Source organism: Podarcis gaigeae (genome assembly GCF_964106915.1).
Source record: "Podarcis gaigeae genome assembly, chromosome: 15".
In the NCBI taxonomy this organism is placed as follows: Eukaryota; Metazoa; Chordata; class Lepidosauria; order Squamata; family Lacertidae; genus Podarcis; species Podarcis gaigeae.
The window spans coordinates 42,966,860-42,987,529 of NC_139692.1; the positions used below are offsets into that span (position 1 = coordinate 42,966,860).

Genomic DNA, 20,670 nt, shown 5'->3' on the forward strand with positions numbered 1-20,670 from the left:
GGGGAGTTTGTGTGCTGTCCGGGGAACTATCTCCAGTTGTTCCTTCCGCCTTCCTCTCCAGGGTTTCAGTGCCGTCTGCGATACACTCGGCCCCTCTCCGTGTAATGGAAAGTTTCCTCTCCCCCTCTCAGGGTTGGCTTGGAAGCCATCCATGGAACGGTCTTAGTTGGGCTTGCCCGGGACAGGGCGCTAAATGTCAAAGCTATTGAGTTGCTCTGTTTCCATTCTTTTTTTCTCACCAAGAGTATTGCAGAGAACTTTCCTTTCTAGCCAATGGAGGGGCCGGGGGAAGAATCTCCGCTGTTGGTCCATAAAAGTCCCAAACCAGCCTGCTGCAACCAGCTACCCAGAAGACATGTCCCTTTTTCTTTTTAGTTAGGGTTGCCACCCCGAAAGTTATTGAACTTATTTTTTTTTAACAAAAAACACCGAAATAACACTCCAGGACAAAGCGCCGCCTTTCAGAAATTCCCCCCAGACATCAGTTCCAGGAAAATCCGGATGTATGGCAGTCCTGTTTTTAGTCATAATATTGCTTAATTAATGGTACCCTGTTTTTATCCTACCGTTCCTCCATGGAGCTCAAGGTGGCATACATAGTTTTCTTCCTCCCCATTTAATCCTCACAGCAAACCCTTTAAGGTAGGTTAGGCTGAGAGTGACCACAACGTCACCCAGTGAGCTTCATGGCAGAGTGGGGACTGTTGCTTCGAGTCCAACACGCTAACCACTATGCTACGCTGCACGTCGATGGATCATTTGTTTCCCCCTTCATTTTCTTTCCTCAGTGAGTTCTCTCTTTAAAAAAACCCAAATCATTGGTTTCATAGTTTATAGAAAAACCAATAATTGCAACACAACAAATAGTAGCATTTCAGAAACAATTAGGTACGTCTGTCAGTTGAAGACTCTGCCTTATGTAATTATATGCATACACATTTTCACTCTTTTCGGTTACATTTGGTTTAAATGAGTCCTGCCCTAAACAGATCAAGCCTTTCCAATTTCCAAATAAGAGCATACTGAGTTGGTGATGCTCTGCCATTATCCTTTATCTTCCTATATAGTATTTGTGTAAGGGAAAAAAATCGTCATGCTGCAGTTCATGTGCCTGCCAGCTGGCGGGGTTGGTGAGCAACGTAAGCAGGGGCAGCAACAGCTCCAAGTGTTAACATTAAATAGTGTAGTTACTCCAGGATAAACTTAATCCGCTTTCTTACCTCCCTTCACGGTTCTCAGTTTTTCGTGTTATTTTTTCTGCACATGCAATAGTCCCGTTCCCCCACCGTGTGTTCTGATGTAATTTCCTTCCCCATCCAGAATGTTTACGATGGACTCGAAGCCTTCCCTGTTGAATCCCACCGGGCCCCTCCTTGTGTCGTCCGCGATAAAACAAGTGCCGATGGACTTGCAGCAGCTTCAGCACCGGGCGGCTGTTATACCACCCATGGTACGTTCCGTTCCGCATGGCACTAGGGATCCCCTTGACCAGGAAGACCCCTAGCTCAGCAGAGGGGCACCTATCATTCCTGGCAGTGTGGGTAGTGGTTAGGGTCGGAGGGAGCTTGGGAGTACAGCAACGCCTGGACCTTAAGGAGCAGGAAGGCTTCTGATCAAACCAGTCCCACATTAGATGCTTTGCCAGGTAGAGGGGAGTGGGTGGGGCTGTGGTCTAAACCCCTGAGCCTCTTGGGCTTGCTGATCGGAAGGTCAGTGGTTCGAATCCCCACAATGGAGTGAGCTCCTGTTGCTCTGTCCCAGCTTCTGCCAACCTAGCAGTTCGAAAGCACACCAGTGCAAGTAGATAAATAGGTGCCACTGTGGTGGGAAGGTAAACGGCCTTTCTGTGCACTCTGGCACTCATCACAGTGTCCCATTGTGCCAGAAGCAGTTTAGTCCTGCTGGCCACATGACCCAGAAAGCTGTCTGTGGACAAACGCCGACTTCCTCGACCTGAAGCGAGATGAGCGCCACAACCCCATAGTCGCCTTTGATTGGACTTAACTGTCCAGGAGTCCTTTACCTTTTTGCATTGTCAGGCAATTTGGGCCTCGAAAATCCAGGCAAAATCCTGGAAGCTCTCCTTTTGATGAATACATGCCTTCCGATTGGCTCTGTGCAGATGTCCTCCAAGTTGAATCCTGACATGACAGAAGAACTGTTTCTGGTGGGCAGGGAGCGGGCAGGCGTGGGGGACTCCCTGGTCCTGAATGGGGTAACTGTGCTACCAAAGAACCAAGTGCGCTGCCTGGGAGTCATTTTGGACTCACAGCTGTCCGTAGAAGCGCAGGTTAATTCTGTGTCCAGGTGTGCTGGTCCCGGGGGGAAGGTTACCGTTGGCGTAGTCAAAGTCCGGTCCTGGGTCACTAGCCTGGAAACAGTTCACAAGGAGCGGGGCGAGGTCCGAAGCAGGAAGCCGGGCGGGGACAGGAACACTGGAGGGTCAGGTCTGGTTCCAGGCAGGAGCAGGTACTCAACGACGTTGCTCCCACAACCTGGGACCGGGCTGACTGGCCTTTATCTTCTCTGAGGCCAGGGGCAGCCCCGGCCCACAGGAGACCACTCCTCCTGGGAGAAACCAGTTCCCTCCTCCTCTCTGCCCTAAGCCTCTGCAGTTCAGGAGAGGCTGGGGAGTTACTGGACCCAGGGGGAGACTCTCCTTCCTCTGGCAGGGCTGGGAGAGGCGCACCTGTAGGCACTGTGTCCTCAATCACCTCTGGAGCCAGAGTGGATTCACCTGGTGCCTGCTCCTGAGGATCCAGCACAGGTGCAGGCGCTTCAGATCCAAGGCCCTGCCCCAGTTCAGCTGGCCCTGGAGGCGGGGACTCCTGTGCAGGCTGGGATTCCTCCGGTTCAGCCTCTGAATCGGATTCCCAGGCCATCACACCAGGGCAGCTGGTCTACCAGCTCCATCTGGTATGCCGGCTGAGACCCTACCTGCCAGCAGACTGTCTCACCAGAATGGTGCATCCTCTGGTTATCTCCTGCTTGGGCTACCTTAGAAGATGACTTGGAAACTAAAACCAATCCAGAATGCAGCAGCAAGACTGGTCACTGCGAGCGGCCACCGGGACCATATAACACCGGTCCTAAAGGATCTACATTGGCTCCTAGTACATTTCTGAGCACAATTCAAAGTGTTGGTGCTGGTCTTTAAAGCCCTAAACGGCTTCGGCCCAGTATGCCTGAAGGAGCGTCTCCGCCCCCATCATCCAGCCCGGACACTGAGATCCAGCGCCCAGGGCCTTCTGGTGGTTCCCTCACTGAAAGAAGTGAGGTTACAGGGAACCAGGCAGATGGCTTTCTCAGTGGTGGCGCCCGCCCTGTGGAACGCCCTCCCGTCAGTTACCAAAGAGATCAATATTTTACTTTTAGAAGACATCTGAAAGCAGCCTTGCACTGGGAAGTTCTTAATGGTTGTTCTTTATGTTTTGTTGGGAGCCACCCAGAGTGGCTGGGGAAACCCAGTCGGGTGGGTGGCATATGAATAATGATATAATAAGATTATTATTAAGCTGTTGGGAGCTCTCCTTACGTTGAATGGGTGGCTTCCGATGTCCTCCCAAATCTGTTCCGAGCCGTTTTTGCTTTTCTTTTTTGACAATCAAGTGTCGTGCAAATTTCATGAAATGAGCTGCGTCTGTTTCCTTCGCCCTCCTGCTTCTCTGCAGGTCTCTTCTACTCTGCAGGGGCTCCCCATGAGTGGCTACACCCTCTTCCAGCAGCACATCAAGGCCATGCACAAGTCCACCATGCTGGAAGAGCGGCAGCGGCAGGAGACCATGGAGGTGGATTGCCGGAGGCCAGGCAGCCCCTGCGGCCCATCCAAGAGCCCAAACGTCGAGTGGGACGGTAGGTGGAACCCGCAACCCTTCCACCCTTATCCCGTCTCCTGCGCCCTTCCTCAGCCTTCCACCCTTCAGAGGTTGCTGAGCTGCGGTGACCGTCAGCCCTGGCCTACGCATCTTCCCAAGGTTTCAGACAGGATGTGCGTTCTCAGCGCTGCCTAGAGATTTCTTGGGTCAAACCCCAGGAGAGCTACAGTCCTTTCCTGTAAAACCAAACAAGGTTCCGTTCCTCATGACTCTGATTTCATTAGGAAGCTGCTTGGTACAGAGTCAGACCAATGGGCTGCCTAGCTCAGTGTTGCCTACTCTGACTGGCAGAGGCTGTCCGGGGTTTCAGACCAGGTGGGACATCAGATGTTCTACCACTGAGCTGCAGTTTTTCCCCATCAAATTTTAGTACACTCGTACCTTGGTTCTTGAACCTCTTGGTACTCGGACGTTTTGGTTCCCGAACGCTGCAAACCCGGAAGTGAGTGTTCCAGTTTGTGAATGTTTTTCGGAAGCCGAACGTCCGATGCAGTTTCCGTGGCGTCTGATTGAGTGCAGGAAGCTCCTGCAGCCAATTGGAATCCGTGCCTTGGTTTTCAAACCGTTTTGGGAGTCAACCGGACTCCCAGAACGGATTAAGTTTGACAACCAAGGTACCAGTGTATTATGAGATAGCGGGGTAGCCCCCTGTCCTTCCTTTTCTCATTTTCCATAATTTGTACAGATCTATGATGTAGCTCAATGGTAGAGCCTTGCATGCTCAGGGTTCCAGGTTCCATCACCCCACACTTCTCCCTGGGGAGTGTGTTCTGCAAATGGGGAGCCACCACAGAAAAGGCCCCGTTCTCTTGTTGCCCCCCTCCAGACCTTTCGTGGCTCCTTTGGGTGACACCCCCTGACGCTTGGAATAAAAACGGAGGGGTCCTCTAGTTTGCCTGTGGTCTCTGCAATTCCCAGCCTGACTTGTGCTGCTTTCCTTTCCGCAGGGAAGTCCGTTGCCTACATGCCTTATGCCGACGTCAAGCGAGCCATGGAGCAGGAGGCCCAGATGCAGAGCGCAGTGGTGAGGTCAGCCTCGCCTTACCGCCTGTCTCCAAGGGAGGTCAGCAAGGTCTCCCCGCAGCCTGACATGAATGCCGCTCGCTACAGCGTCCCCCCAGGTATTTTTGGCCCAGCCAACTGTGCCCCCCTCCCCATTTGCTTGCTGGGAGGATCGGGGTAGGTAGGGGCAGGTTTGTTGATGATTGGGTTCTTGGAGCCTGGTATTTATTTATTTTTAATTATTATTATTATCATTATTCTCATACCCCAAAGAATGAATAAAACAGTGAAATTACCGGTAAATGATAGAATCCTAGAGTTGGGAAGGATCATCTAGTTCCCATGCTCTGAGCTAACCAGTTAAAAACAACCATTTGAAGGGTGATTGTACGGGGGTTATTGGGTTGTTGTTTTTATTTTGATTATGTATTTTGTGGTTTTATATTTTTATATTATTCTGTGAACCACCCTGAGACCTCCGGGTATAGGGCGGTATATAAAATAAAATAATAAAATAATAAAATAATTTAAAACACCCCCAAAAATAATTAAAATCAGCTCTAAGCTGAAAACCAGATTCAGGCATATGTAAGCATTCTATGTATCTGGGCAGGATTGCGGAAACAAAAATGTTTTTAGTAGGCTTCAGAAGGAGTGCCTGCCAGCCTGATGACAATAGGCAGAGAATTTGGAGTGTAAATGCTTCCACAGTGAAAGATTCAATTTCTTGTTTTTCGTTGCATTCACTTGAATATTTAGGATCCATGCTTTTGTGACACGTCTCAAGGCAGCTTGCAAAATGAAAAGCCATAAAACTAGTTGATAAATAATCTGAAAAACTTAAATTTAAAACATGGATAGAATTGTAATAGATACTAACTGGTGACAGGGAAGGAGGAAGGACCACAGCTGAACGCATTGAATGCAGGCAGTCCTGGGTTCAGTTCCTGGCGTCTCCAGGTAGAACTGGGGTAGACCCCTACCTGAAACCCTAGAGGGCTGCTGCCAGTCAGTGTAGTAGGCAATCCTGAGCTGAGGGGTTGACTCTGCATAAGGCAGTGTCCCGTGATCCTGCCAACGCTGATAGGGGCTAAGCCCCATTTAGTTTAGCAATAATTTTCTTTCACTAAATGAGCATAGCGTTGGGCTTTGAGCGTAGTTTTTGAATGCACAATTTCGCTTCCTGCGATTTGGGTTTTCAGATGAATCGCAGGCACTCTCAAAGCTTAAAAACGGCAAATTTAAAACAGATTTCTACAAATGAAAACTTGTTAAGTCGAAGCTTTCTGACTACGGCTAGAAACTTGGAAAGCGTACAGAGCGCGGCTCATCGTTCAGTTCTGATATTTGTTAGCTTTCTTTAAAAATGATGCAGATTATTCACCCTGTTACTTACGGAGGCCTTTCCCTTCTCTCTCCCTCCCCTCTTTCCAAGTCCTCCAACCTGCTCCTCATCAAGTCATTAGCAACCTACCTGAAGGGGTCCGGCCCCCAACCACACGGCCCACCAGGCCGCCGCCGCCCCTGATCCCATCTTCCAAAACAGTGGTACCATCAGAGAAGCCTTCTTTCATCATGGGAGGGTCCATCTCGCAAGTAAGGCCGGGGGACGACTACTTTGTATTAAAGGGGCTCATTTTAGTAAAATGCCAAACTGGGGAGACGGCTAGCCTTACCCTGTAGAACAAGGGGCTTACCGTATTTTTCGCTCTATAAGATGCACCAGACCATAAGACGCACCTAGTTTTTGAAAGAGGAAAACGAGGAAAAAAATATTCTGAATCTCAGAAGCCAGGACAGCTAGCGGGATTGCTGCGCAGCTCCTCTATATGGAAGATTTCTTCCCGCTGCACATCCAGGGCATTATGATAGTCATCTTTCAACAAACGTCGTTGTTTTCCTAGCACTACTGTCAAATCTTCCTATACATAATCAAAAGTTAAAAACAGGAATCCCAAATTACACACAGTATACCTTTACAAAACAATAAAGCAAAGGCAGACATTGGCACCAGAAAAAGATACTGCATTCTTCGCTCTATAAGACGCACCAGACCATAAGACGCACCTAGCTTTTGGAAGAGGAAAACAAGAAAAAAAAATATTCTGAATCCCAGAAGCCAGGACAGCTAGAGGAATCGCTGTCCTGGCTTCTGGCTTAGCTGCGCGCAGCCTCTCCTGGGCCAGGGGAGCTTTCATCCCCTGCCCGGGAGAGGCAGCGCACAGCTAAGGCTCCCCCAAGAGCTGCGCTCCCTTTAAAGAGCACGCGGAGTGTGTGTGTGTGTGTGTGTGTGTGTGTGTGTGGCTCTTGGGGGCTTTTCCCCGAGGAGGGAGAAGGGCAGCCCTTCCCCCTCCTTGGGGAAAAGCCCCCAAGAGCCGCACACACGCTCAGCGCGCCTCTTTTAAGGGAGCGCTGAGCAGAGCCTCCCGCCTGCATTCGCTCCATAAGACGCACACACATTTCCCCTTACTTTTTAGGAGGGGAATTAAGTGCGTCTTATAGAGTGAAAAATACGGTAAATGGTGATACGCAAGAAGCAACAAAGGAGGTCCGTTGCGGCCCTTGCTTCCTGTTTCTTCTGCCGAGCGAATGCCAAGTGGGACCTCTGCAGCAAAATGTTGCAGTGCGAAGTTGCTCCCCTGTACCTGATTCCAGTCATCCACTCCTCAAACTCCACTATCAGCGTCTGAGGCGCTTCTCTCTTTGCCCTCTGCAAGAGATACTTGGAGAACTGTCCTTTTCTGTTGCGTTGTGCAAAAACATTCAGAAGGTACCAGGATGCGGAAGCCTGGTGTGTGCACGTGAAGGATTTTGCGCAAGCATGTATGCAGCTGTTCCATGGCAGGGCAGGATGTGGCTCGTCAGTGTTGCTGCTGCTGTTGCATTTATTTATATTTTGCTTTTTTTCTCAGGGCAGGGCTTGAGGTGGCTGGCGCAAATCAAAACAAGACAGGGAAAAAATGCAAAAACCTAAAAACCTAAAAAGGATCGCAGTTAAAGTGCAACAGAGCTCTAACAAAATAAAAGCAATATAAAAACCCTTTCCATTAAAAACAGCCAGTCCCCCAAAGCCTTCTGGTATAAAGCAATGATGGAGCCAGCCTGGCTTGTCTGCGGAGGGAGTTCTAGGCTCTTAGAGGAGCCACCAAGAATGTTCAGTTCCGCTCTTGTTTCTACATACCGACCAGCAGCATGATCCGCTCTGTCCTGGCTTCGAACTGAATTAACACCACATTTTTGCTTCTCTCCCCTTCCGACTTCCAGGGAACCCCGGGCACTTACTTAACGTCCCACAGCCAGACCTCTTACAGTCAAGAACCACCTAAGCCCTCTGTGGGATCCATCTCCCTAGGGCTGCCCAGGCAACAGGAATCTGCCAAACCAGGTAGGTGATGCTGTGGGGCGGGAGAGATCTAGTTTCTGCTCCAGTCTCTGGTGTGAAGTGGGAGGGGGGAGGGAACCCAGTGTTTTCTTGTGAATGGATCCCACTCATAATTCCCTGGCTGTCGTCTGTATGTTCTGAGAATAAGTCCCCATGTGGCCAGCTGTGAGTCAAAACCTGTCTTTGGAACGTGTGAACAGGGGAGCAGCCTTGCAGGATCAGGCCCGGGATGCCTACAGTCCAGCAATTTGTTCCATGCTCTGCTCTGCTTCCAGAACTGGAGGCACTGATGCTTCTGATGGAAACCGCAGGAGGGGAGAGGGCTCATGCACCCCCTTCCTCATTTAATCGCCACAACAACCTTGTGAGGTAGACTCAGAGGCAGTGACTGGTCCCCAAGGTCGCACCTAGTGGGCTTCATAGCCGAGTGGGAATTTTAACTCTCGTCTCCCAGGTCCTAGTCATATATAGATATCCATATATATATATATATGTATATGCACAATTTATTGATTTTATAATAACAAAGAAAAAAAGAAAAACATCATAAACGCATAAACCATATTTTTTTGCTTGACTTCCCTCCACTCCCCCTCTTGGTTCCATTGTTTTGTGCTTGTTCATGCACGCCCATAAAACCTTATATTCTTAACAGTCCAATTTTAAAACCTTCTTCATCTTACTACAAGTGACTTTTAAAAGTTATGCTAATGTGGAAATCTATACACAAAGCTTAAGGAATATGCAGTAAACACTTGCCCTTTTTAAAAGGAAAAAACCCCCAAAATTCAAAGTCCTCTTTCTTTCTTTCGTTTAAATTATCTAATATGCCCTGCATAGTTCAATAATTTGTTTTGCCAATCTTCTTTGGCGGAAGGCTTCTTCCTTCTGCAGGGATGGGCTGGTCTTGGCCTGCCATCCACTCTCAAATACAGGGACAAAGTCTTTCGCTCTATAATTCCATCAAGTCCTGTACATCATTTTCAACATTCTCTTCAAATCTTTATATGTCTTTTCCCAGGCCTTTTAAATAATTTTACATTGTCACCACATAGGGTAACTTCTTTTACTTTTTGCCCTCCCTTCCTCCTCAGTTCCTAGTCTGATACTACACTAAACTGGCTCCTATTATTTTCTTTTGCTTGAAAAGGTGATGGGCTAATTAATGAGCAAGTGCCCTGTGTGTCCTAGGGAGGAACCGACTCCCCTTGTTCAGATGGCATCACTCAGCTGGTCTTTGTTGAAAGAGTGCCATATACATTTCTGAAATTTATTTTAAGGGGGCAGGTAGCATTCCTAGCTTGGAAGTCTCGGCTGCTTGAGTCCCCACACAGTCATAGCTCAGGTTAAATATGCTTCAAGTTGAGCGCATTCGAGTTGTGCTCCTCGGCAACCTGGAAGTAACGGAGCGCGTTGCTTCCAGGTTTCGCTGCTTGCGCATGCGCAGACGCTCAAAATGACGTCACGCGCATGCGCAGAAGTGGCGAAAAGAGATGCGCGCGTGCGCAGACGCGCCATCACTAGTTACGTTTACCTCTAGATGCCAACGGGGCTCCGGAACGGATCCTGTTCCTATCTAGAGGTACCACTGTATATTGCTTGCAGTTTTTGCGAGTTTGAAAAGCATGTGCGTTCCAAATGCTGGCTAGAAACCTCATACGTCTGTCTCCTTTCTTCCCTTTAAAAGCTTCCATGCCGTACATCAAACAAGAAGAATTCTCTCCCAGGAGCCAAAACTCGCAGCCCGAGGGCCTCTTGGTCAGAGCCCAGCACGAGGGAGTGGTTCGGGGTAAGCTGTCTGAGATCTGCTGCTTCGGCCGGCAGGAGTTGCTTTACGCTGAATGAGCCACCTAGCAGAGATGCCACAGGAGGGAATTTTCTGCATAAGCCGGGGGTTGGACTAGGCAGCCTTCGAGGTTCCTTCCAGCTTTGCAAATTGATGAATCACATGCTTATGATAAAGGGTGGTAAACCTCAGCCCTTAACAAGAAGGAAGGCCAGGTTGCAGGACTGGAGGTCCTCTTTGTTTTGGGTGAAAAGGAGTTATAGGGACTGAGGGAGATACCTAGGAAAAATTAGTTCTGGGTGCATGTTTGGGTGTGCTGTGTTTGTATGAGTGGCATTGAATCTGTACCTTCAACCAGGTACGGCGGTGACCCTCCAAGAAGGAAGCATAACCCGAGGGACGCCAGCCAGCAAAGTTTCTGTTGAATCCATGCCGACCTTGCGAGGCTCCATCACTCAGGTATCTCCTTCTGTCTTGTGACGTTGATAATAATAATAATAATTTTATTATTTGTACCCTGCCCATCTGGCTGGGCCTCCCCAGCCACTCTGGGCGGCTTCCAACAAAGACCAAAAATACACTAAAATGTCAAACATTAAAAACTTCCCTGAACATGGCTGCCTTCAGATGTCTTCTGAATGTCAGGTAGTTGTTTATCTATGATGGACCAAGGGAGGGGGCAGTTTCCGAAACCATCACTTGGGTTTTCATGATTTGCAGGAAGAAGGCCTCCACACCCCGGGGTTTGGTCCCTGGCATCTTGACGTAGAACCAGGGGAGGCCCCCTGTCTGGTTATGATAGTAGAAGAACAATAATATTTTGCTGCTGTTGCTGTTTCCACATTTTAAGTAGCAGAATTCAGCAACGATAAATATCTCGAAATGGCGCCTGTAAAAGCAAATCCTATACAAAGCATTCAGACACAACATAAATACAGTATAGATGAAAAGATCAATAAATAAACACCACAACAAAACAACCCTCACATGTACTAATACAATCACCAAAATCCTTCAGATGCACATTCACGCTACACAAACTTGGGTCTCCAGCCGTTTTTGGATTACAACTCCCATCATCCCTAGCTAGCAGGACCAGTGATCAGGGATGATGGGAATTGTAGTCCCCAAAAACCAGCTGGAGACCCAACTTTGGGAAAGCCTGCACTACACAAAACAAAGTAAACGCACAACACCCACCTAGCCCAATCGCTCAACAATTAAACTCTCTTTGCGGCCACCACGTGACTCCATATGCTCAAGTTTCCCACTTCAGTGAAACAGCCCAAAACATTCAGCCACCGTCTAATCGAGTCTGTGAGAGCCATAGCCTGTCCTGGAGAGCGATCGTTCTAGAGGAGGCGGCTTCCATTTCCAGGGCCCGGCTTGGCCCAAGTTCCTAGCTCCCTTTGCTTTCGTTGCAGGGGACACCAGCTCTGTCGCAGTCGGGGATTGCAGCTGACGTGCTGCTAAAGGGAACCATCACTCGCCTGGCCACGGAGGACAGCAGCCCGGAGAAGTGCCAGGAAGAAGCCGCCTCTTCCAAGGGCCACGTCATCTACGAGGGCAAGAGCGGGCACATAATAACCTACGACGGTAAGTCTCAAGCTCAGGGTGCCTTTGGTGTCTGGCACAAGACGTCCCACAACTGAGGAGCGGTGATGCTGGTCCGGTGTTTCTCAAACTCAGGTCTCCAGCTGCTGTAGGACCACAACTTCCATCATCCCATCCCTGATGGGAGTTGTAGTCCAACCTCACCTGGGGATCCAAGCTTCAGAAACAAAGTGCTACCTGGGAGAAATTCCCAGGTGTCAAAAAAGGTTATTTATGTGTGCCACTACTGTGGCCCGTGTTTTGTTAGCCCACAAATGGAAAACGAGCGAAGTCCCAACTAAAGAAGAATGGCAACTTAAACTGATGGAATATGCACAGTTTGTGGACCTAATTTTATAGAATAAGAGAACAAGAAAAACATACGTTTAAAGAAGATCAGGAAATGTTTATTGAATATATGTGGGGAAATTGTGTACATTTGAAAACGTGAGCAGCGTTAAGATAAATTCAGCAGTGTAAATAAGTTTCGATGGATGTAATAATGGAATACTGGATGGTTTAGTTTGTATAAAATATGCAGGGATTTATGATACAGAAAATGAACTATGGAAAGACCAGAGGGGAAGCCATTGATATTTTAAGGTTGTTCAAATGAATATTCTAAAATGTAAAACAGAAAATTTAACAAAAGGAAAGAAAGAGAAACGCAGTTCTAGTTGCTGAGCATTGATGGGGGGGGGGGAGCGGTAACACTAGTTGACCAGTCTTGACTTGATGGGTGATGCTAACAGCTAAGCGTCACCTTTTGGAGTGGCACTACATGGCAACAAAAGAGCCACTTCAATATCCCTCCCCACATTGTTTCTGCCGGTGTCCTGACCCACGTTTCTGCATTTTTGACAGCAATCAAGAATGTCCGCGAAGGAACCCGGAGTCCACGGACCGCTCACGAGATGGGGCTGAAGCGGACGTACGATGCTATGGAAGGCAACATCAAGCAAGGGATGTCGATGAGGGAATCTCCTGTCTCCGCACCGTTAGAAGGTGGGAGGCCTGCCATGTGGCGCCTTACCGTTTCTCTTCAGATGCTTAGAACCTGCCTCGCAGTGCGCATAATCCAGGGGTCGGCAAAAAAATTTAGCCGGTCAGGGGTCCCTTTACCTTTACCTTTTAGGTCTATAAATTACCATATAGCATATATTCAACACAAAAAACAGCGGCAATTTGTTGTTTGCGAAGGACACCTGGACATATAAAGGCCCCCCCTACCTTCAAAACAAAAAAAAAATCCTTCCAGTAGCACCTTAAAGACCAACTAAGTCAGTTCTTGGTATGAGCTTTCGTGTGCATGCACACTTCTTCAGATACACTGAAACAGAAGTTTCCAGACCCTTCTATATAGTGAGAAGGTGGGGAGGGGTATTACTCAGAAGGCTGGTGGGAATGGGTGGTTGGCAGATAGCTGTGATGAGCCTGTTGATGACTCTTAACGACTGCAATAGGTCTTACAGGGAGAAGCAAGGGGTGAAAAGGTGAAAAATGGCTTTGTCATGTATAATGAGATAAGAATCCAAGGTCTTTGTTCAGGCCAGGTTTCTCCATGGTTTTAAGTTTGGTGATAAGTTGTAATTCAGCAGCTTCTCTTTCCAGTCTATTTCTGAAATTCCTTCGTAGTAAAACAGCTACTTTGAGATCTTGTATAGAATGTCCTGGGAGATTGAAGTGTTCTCCTACTGGTTTCTCTGTCTTGTGATTCCTGATGTCCGATTTATGTCCGTTTAGTACCTTCAGTACCTACCTTCAGTAGCTTAGGGCCTCATCAGACCTAAATCCTGCCCTGTTCCCATCTTCTTGCATTTAACTCACGGTATTTCAACCAACTGGCTGTTGACCACATATGGTTGAAACCAAACAAAATTACACACGAGTCAGATGTGATCATACTGGAAGAGATGTTCGGCTGGAGATGTATAAACTTTTGTGCATGCTTGATGCATATGTATTTTATTGTATGAACATGCCACTCTCGTAACGTAAAACAGCATGTGTCATTTGGGAGAGGAACGGCGTGGTTTTGCACCCGTCTTAAGTCCCCATCCGTCTTTTTCAGGGTTAATCTGCCGTGCTCTTCCTCGGGGCAGCCCCCACTCGGACCTGAAAGAGAGGACTGTGCTGTCGGGCTCTATAATGCAAGGTAGGTCTCCCCATGGGGAGGGAGGAGGTTAAAAGCTCTTCAACTCCCCCAATCTGGGTTCTGGTCCAGCTATTTATTGAAAAACAAATCTCTCATATTAACATGGTAGAGCGTGAGACTCTCAATCGCAGGGTTGTGGGTTTGAGCCCCACGTTGGGCAAAAGATTCCGAGACTAGATGACCCTCGAGGTCCCTTCCAATTCTATGAATTGTGAGTCTTTTTATGATAATAAATAGGATGATGGTTATTAAATGTATAAGAGACAGGACTAAGGAAGTATTCCAACAATTCAAAGAACGAGCACCAGTTGAGCCTGGTAAGGTATAAAGACAGTAGACAAAAGATTTATATTTATATACAGTATACACCTTTTGACGTAGATAGAGATATAATTAAAAGAAACTTGTAGAAAAGAGGCAATATGACAGTATACCTAGATGGTAAATAAACAGTGGGTAGTAAATAAAGATAGTAAATAAAGTGGATCAGAAATGTGTATTTATCAATGGCTAGTTTTCCTGCTGGACGTGGGTGGCGCTGTGGGTTAAACCTCAGAGCCTAGGACTTGCTGATCAGAAGGTCGGCGGTTTGAATCCCGGTGACGGGGTGAGCTCCCGTTGCTCGGTCCCTGCTCCTGCCCACCTAGCAGTTTGAAAGCACGTCAAAGTGCAAGTAGATAAATAGGTACCGCTCCAGCGGGAAGGTAAATGGCGTTTCCGTGCACTGCTCTGGTTCGCCAGAAGCGGCTTAGTCATGCTGGCCACATGACCCGGAAGCTGTACACCAGCTCCCTCGGCCAGTAAAGCGAGATGAGCGCCACAACCCTAGAGTTGTCCACGACTGGACCTAATGGTCAGGGGTCCCTTTACCTTTACCTTAGTTTTGCTGCTAAATCAACATCCAGGCTAAATACTGTGAAGTATCTTTTGCAAAGGCCATGGCATAACTACATTTCGGCCCCTTTCATTTAGCCCCCCCAAGTAGCCAAGGGGCTTCAGAATTCTGCGCGTTTCCCCCAAGGCTCAGAAGGCCAGATGTCAGAACAGCTGAGCCAACCTTGCATCATATCACACCTTGCAAACCCAAGGCCAGGCGGCTGATTCAGTTGCAAGAAGTGACATTAAACACTTAAAAAACAAACAACCCATGCTTAACACGGCCCACTTAATACTTTCATTAAAAATGGATTGGAGCTGCGGCTCATGGAAAGAGATCTTTCGGGAGGGACGGAGCAGTCGAGAGGCATTTGCGGGAGCAAAACAGCATTTTCTCCTGCCAACGTTCAGCTGTTTGGTTGTGTGAGCTCTTCTAAAGCTTTCCTCCTTCTCCCTGCTTCCCCCCACAAAAGGCACCCCGAGGGCCGCGGCCGAGGGCTACGAGGAAGGCCTCAAGTACCCGAAGATCAAGAGGGAGTCCCCTGCCCTGCGTAGTTTCGAAGGCGCCATCACCAAGGGGAAGCCCTACGATGGGGTCACCACCATCAAGGAGATGGGGCGCTCCATCCACGAGATCCCCAGGCAGGACCTGCTGAGCCAAGAGAGCCGCAAGACCCCAGAGATTGTCCAGGGTTCCCGGCCGATGATCGACGGCTCCATATCTCAGGTAGGCAGGTGCCAGACAGGTGTCAAAGCCCACTGGAGCAGCTGGGCGTATTCACTCTGAGAAAAAGAGGAAGAGGGCGCGTTTTCTCACCGCAAGCCGAGGGCCGGCCCGAGACACCGAAGAACTACAACTCCCATCAGCCCCAGCAGACACAGGGTGATGGGAGTTGTAGTTCAGCAACATCCGCAGGGGCAAAGCTTCCCCGTGCCTGGTTTAGATCATTATTTGATTACTTGCCCTAAAAGGCCTCGGTCCTGTATACCTGAAGGAGCCCCATCATTCAGCCTGGACCCTGAGGTCCAGCTCTAACTGGGGGGTGTATTTTATCTTGTTTTGTGTATCTCGCTTCATAATGGCAACAGAAATAAAGAAAGAGTAAATGACTTGTAGGGACGTGGGTGGCGCTGTGGGTTAAGCCACAGAGCCTAGGACTTGCTGATCAGAAGGTCGGCGGTTCGAATCCCCGCGACGGGGTGAGCTCCCGTTGCTCAGTCCCTGCTCCTGCCAACCTAGCAGTTCGAAAGCACATCAAAGTGCAAGTAGATAAATAGGTACCACTCCGGCGGGAAGGTGAACGGCATTTCCATGCGCTGCTCTGGTTTGACAGAAGCGGCTTAGTCATGCTGGCCACATGACCCGGAAGCTGTACGCCGGCTCCCTTGGCCAATAAAACGAGATGAATGCCGCAACCCCAGAATCGGCCACGACTGGACCTAATGGTCAGGGATCCCTTTACCTTTTAAAAGACTTGTATGGAAAAGAATTGGGGTGAGGGAAAACGTGTGCGTCTGTGGGGTTTCTGAGGTGACTTCCCATAGCTGTGGACCCACCGAGGCCTAGCTGACGCTGCGGCCCCCCGTCCTCTTCCCTCCTCCAGGGGACGCCCATCAAATACGAGAGCGGCTCTGGCCAGTCGGCAATCAAGCACAACGTCAAGTCCTTGATCACCGGCCCGAGCAAACTCCCTCGCGGGATGCCTCCCCTGGAGCTGGTGACGGAGACCGTGAAGGCGGCGGAGCGAGGGAAGTACGAGGAGGCCAAGTCCTCCGGGGAGGTCCGCCAGCGCCACACGGTGGTCAGCTCCGGGACCTCGGTCCTCCGCTCGACCCTCCACGAGGCCCCCAAGTCGCAAGTGAGCCCCGGGATCTACGAGGACGCCAACGCCAGGAGGACGCCCGTGAGCTACCAGAGCATGTCCAGGAGTTCCCCCATGATGAACAGGGTGTCAGAAGGTGAGTTTCCCTCAGGGGACCCCCGGCCTGAGGGCTGGTGGGAGTTGAAGCCTAAACTGCAGCCGGGGATGGGAGGAGCAACTGACCATTAGGGGACTCTCCGGCCAATAGTCAAAGGTAGCACAGCTGCTTCTGCAGGTCTCGGTACCTGAGCCCACTAATCCAGGGCAAACTCGGCCCTCCAGATGTTTTTTGAGACTACAACTCCCATGATCCCTAGCTATCAGGACCAGTGGTCAGGGATGATGGGAATTGTAGTCCCAAAACATCTGGAGGGCCAAGTTTGCCTCTGCTTGGTCTAGGCAGCTATTCCCAGGTTCCTGCTCTCTGGAGCAGCTGCAGCAACTGGGGACCACTCTCCCCCCACCAGTTTATGTGCCTTCCAACCGTTCTTCTGCATCCAACCGGTCCTTGACAATTCCCCACCATGAATTTATCTCCTCCTCTTTTAAAGTCATCCAACTTGGTGGCCAATGGCTACTGCTCGTGGTAGAGCTTCTGTTCTGCATGCTGAAGGTCCCAGGTTCATTCCTCAGCAGGGCGAGAGCCTTGTTTGAAACCCTAGAGAGCCTTTGCTGCCGGTCAGTGTGGGCAGTCCTGAGCCAAATGGCCCAGTGATCCAACCCAGTGCTCCTATTTAAGCCAGCCCTTCATTCGGAACTGTGAAGACTGGGATCTCATTTAGGGGAAGAGCTGCAGCTGCCAGTCAGTGTAGTGAACACTTAAGTCAGATCCGACTCTGTGGAAAGCACTCGCACACATGTTCCTTAGGTCCAAAACGCCTACGTTTTGAAATATTTCATTATTAGCACCGTTCCTTACTCTGGCTTTTCATTTGCACCCGGCGCCTCTTCAGGGAAGTCCTCCAACCATGAGAGGAAGTCCACCCTGACGCCAACGCAGAGGGAGAGCATCCCGGCAAAATCCCCCGTCCCCGGGGTGGATCCCGTCGTAACTCACAGCCCCTTCGACCCCCACCACCGAGGCGCTACTCCGGAGGTCTACAGGAGCCACCTCCCATCACACTTGGACCCAGCCATGCAGTTCCACAGGGCGCTGGATCCCAGTACGTCCAGTCCTTTTTGAGCTACTTATTGATTTCATTTTTCTGTCTTCATTTTATCAATCTATCGTATTTTTCGCTCCATAAGACACACTTTTTTCTTCCTAAAAAGTAAGGGGAAATGTCTGTGCGTCTTCTGGAGCGAATGTGTGGTCCCTGGAGTCAAATTGCCCAGGGGCGAAAAGCCGATCATGCCTTCTTCTTTTTTTGAAAGAGGGAAGTGGGTGTTTAAACAAAGCGATCAGGGAGGGAGATAAGGGATGCTAGCAATAAAGGAGGCTGCCTGGGAGGGGGGGGAGGTAAAGACAGTGAACTTGCAAGGAGAGGAGACAGGAAGACTGAAGCAATGAGGAGAGAAATTAGAAGAAAAGGAGGAGCAAAAAACAGTTGCAGCTAAGGAAAAGACACTAAGGCAAACAAGAGGGAAGGGAGTGTTGAAAGGAAGCAGCTGATTGGTAAGCGATCGAGAGGGAGATAAGGGACGGTGGAGATACAGGAGGCTGCCTGGGAGGGGTGAGGTAAAAGCCCATGGATCCTCAGGTTTTTTACATTGGGTCACCCCAAATTCACCATCAGATCACATAGCATGTCCATGGCTACATCCTGCACCCAAAAAATGATGCACCCCCTGTTGCGTGGGACCGCAATGGCACAAAAATGTAATTACAAAGTATGGCTCCACATGGATCCTCTGGAGCTTTCCTTTCAGGTCAAAGGCCAGGTCCCAGTCTGAAACACCCTCCCCAACCCCTTTTGATAGGTGGGTAGGGCCACAGTCCCCTGACATTGAGTGACACCAGGAGATTCATATTTGAAGCCGTAACAAAGACAAATCCCCTGTGTTGCAATACAGAAAAATCTGCTCAAATTCAACCGCAACACATGGCTAATAATATATTATAATTAGTTAGATCATAATCCAGAATTTACAAATCTTAAGCATTCACAAATAATGTATGTATAAGTCCATAAACAAGAAATGTTAAGTGCAATGAATTGCTGCCAGGGAACCCCATGACGAAGTTAGGATGCCTTTCAATAGATAATGTCCAACATTGCAGTGATAGATGCTCCAAGGTGTAGAATGCAGCAACGAACAGCAAATGAAACAGGAACAGAACAGAACAGTGTTAGATTCAGGTAAGTAGCCATGTTGGTCTGATGCAGTCGAAATAAAAAAAAAAAATTGTCCAGTAGCACCTTATAGACCAACTAAGTTTGTTCTGGAATAAGCTTTTGTGTGCATGCGTTGGTCTATAATCATTATATGTGCCTGAATGGACAATTCATTTGGAATTTATTCGCTGATGAAGATTCATCCTTGAAACAGTTGACTTATCCCGGAAACACTGTTCTTGTTTTGTTTGCTGTTCATTGCGGCATCCTACCTTCGCCGTGGTGTTCCCTGACAGCAATTTATTACGCTTACCATTTCTCATATTTGAAGCTGGCAGCTCAGTGCTGTGGATGGGCAGATCCTGCCTTTTTTCCTCCAGAAAGTGGTGCAGATGGTTCCCAGCTCCCCCATCTAATTATTATCTTCACAACAACCCTGTGAGGCAGACTAGGCTGGTCAGTGGCATCCGGCCAGTCTGAATTTGCTGATGGAGTTGGGATCTGAACCTGCGGGGCCCTGCAATGCAGACTCAAACCTTCCCTTTTTAAAACGACCCCTTTCTCCCTTCTCTGCCCGCCCAGCCGCTGCCTACATGTTCCAGAGGCAACTTTCGCCCACCCCAGGCTACCCGAGCCAGTACCAGCTCTATGCCATGGAGAACACGCGGCAGACCATTCTCAACGACTACATCACCTCCCAGCAGATGCAAGTCAGCCTGCGGCCCGACCTCACCAGGGGGCTCTCTCCCCGGGAGCAGACCTTGGCCCTCCCCTACGCGGGAGCCAGAGGTGAGTCTGCTTCCTCTGGGGCGGATAACCGGTGGCAGCCTCTTGCACACCTTTCCTCTTTCCCAGCCTGCAACTTTCAACGCCTCTAGCTTTAGTACGTAGGGCTTGTTTGTTTTTAAGCAGGTTGAGGGGTCCAGTATCAGGGGAGATGTGGTGGCAAATGGGTTTGGCGCACCCATTCTTTAAAAACAGAGGCTTTAAAGCAGGGTGGTTGGGAATCTTCGGCCTTTGGGCCAAATCCGGCTCGCCATTTGACCTCTGTGAGGCTGTTTGGGGCAAGCCACACCCGCCTGCCCCACACCTTGGGTTCCGTGTGATGTCAGGGGTGAGTGGTTTAATGGCCAGCCCCTCCCCACAGGGAACTCTGGGAATTGTAGCTCTGCGAGGGGGGAATGGGGATCTCCTAGTGACTCTTGGCACCCTTAATAAACCATGGCTCCCAGAATTCTTTGTGGGGGGAGCCATGACTGTTTAACGTGGTATCGTAGCGCTTATGCGGTCAGAGTCCTTGTTCTTCAACTGACGGTTCACGGCCTGATTGACGCAGCAGCAGCAGCCCCATCCTACAAATAAATGCTTTTTGAAAATTAACAAATTGCTCCCCAAAATGCATATTTGGGTTAAAGGTGGGTCCCCGGTCCGAACCGGCTCGAAGACTGCTGGCCTGAGTGATCTTGTGCATATCTCCATTATGTTCCCCCCCCCCTTTTTAATTAGGGATCATTGACCTGAACACCATGGCACCCACCATCTTGGTGCCCCACCCAGGAGGGCCCAGCACCCCCCCGATGGACAGGATCACCTACATCCCTGGGACTCAGCTAGCGTTCCCCACCAGGCCTTACAACCCTCCTTCCATGTCTCCAGGTGAGAGCTGCCTCCCCGCTAGGTGGGGAGAGCAGGGGGCACGCCCCCCCTCCCCCAAAACAACAGTGGGCCGCTGAACCTTCCGCCCTGGTGGGGAAGGAAACCCATGGCCTCTGTCGCCCTTTGGCCACTACCACCACCACCCCGGAGTTCCAGGCAGGCTGTTGCCACACCCAGCGTCATCAGTCAGATTCTCAATCTTTTTTT

General features: G+C 49.5%; 1 protein-coding gene across 6 annotated transcripts in view; it reads left to right on the plus strand.

Annotated features, from left to right (window-relative positions):
- Positions 1 to 20,670, plus strand: part of NCOR1 (nuclear receptor corepressor 1) — a 105,939-nt gene that overhangs the window by 66,456 nt on the left and 18,813 nt on the right. For 4 of the 6 annotated variants that reach the window (XM_083714945.1, XM_083714946.1, XM_083714947.1 and 1 more), the window contains exons 22-36: positions 1,321 to 1,450; positions 3,672 to 3,852; positions 4,823 to 4,996; positions 6,313 to 6,473; positions 8,142 to 8,262; positions 9,947 to 10,048; positions 10,404 to 10,504; positions 11,470 to 11,641; positions 12,503 to 12,643; positions 13,710 to 13,793; positions 15,143 to 15,396; positions 16,274 to 16,628; positions 17,485 to 17,694; positions 19,390 to 19,596; positions 20,314 to 20,463. In XM_083714945.1, the coding sequence (XP_083571071.1) occupies positions 1,321 to 1,450; positions 3,672 to 3,852; positions 4,823 to 4,996; positions 6,313 to 6,473; positions 8,142 to 8,262; positions 9,947 to 10,048; positions 10,404 to 10,504; positions 11,470 to 11,641; positions 12,503 to 12,643; positions 13,710 to 13,793; positions 15,143 to 15,396; positions 16,274 to 16,628; positions 17,485 to 17,694; positions 19,390 to 19,596; positions 20,314 to 20,463 (2,543 nt within the window). The remainder of the gene's footprint in view (positions 1 to 1,320; positions 1,451 to 3,671; positions 3,853 to 4,822; positions 4,997 to 6,312; positions 6,474 to 8,141; positions 8,263 to 9,946; positions 10,049 to 10,403; positions 10,505 to 11,469; positions 11,642 to 12,502; positions 12,644 to 13,709; positions 13,794 to 15,142; positions 15,397 to 16,273; positions 16,629 to 17,484; positions 17,695 to 19,389; positions 19,597 to 20,313; positions 20,464 to 20,670) is intronic. The other 2 variants (XM_083714949.1, XM_083714950.1) reach the window with 1 other exon arrangement.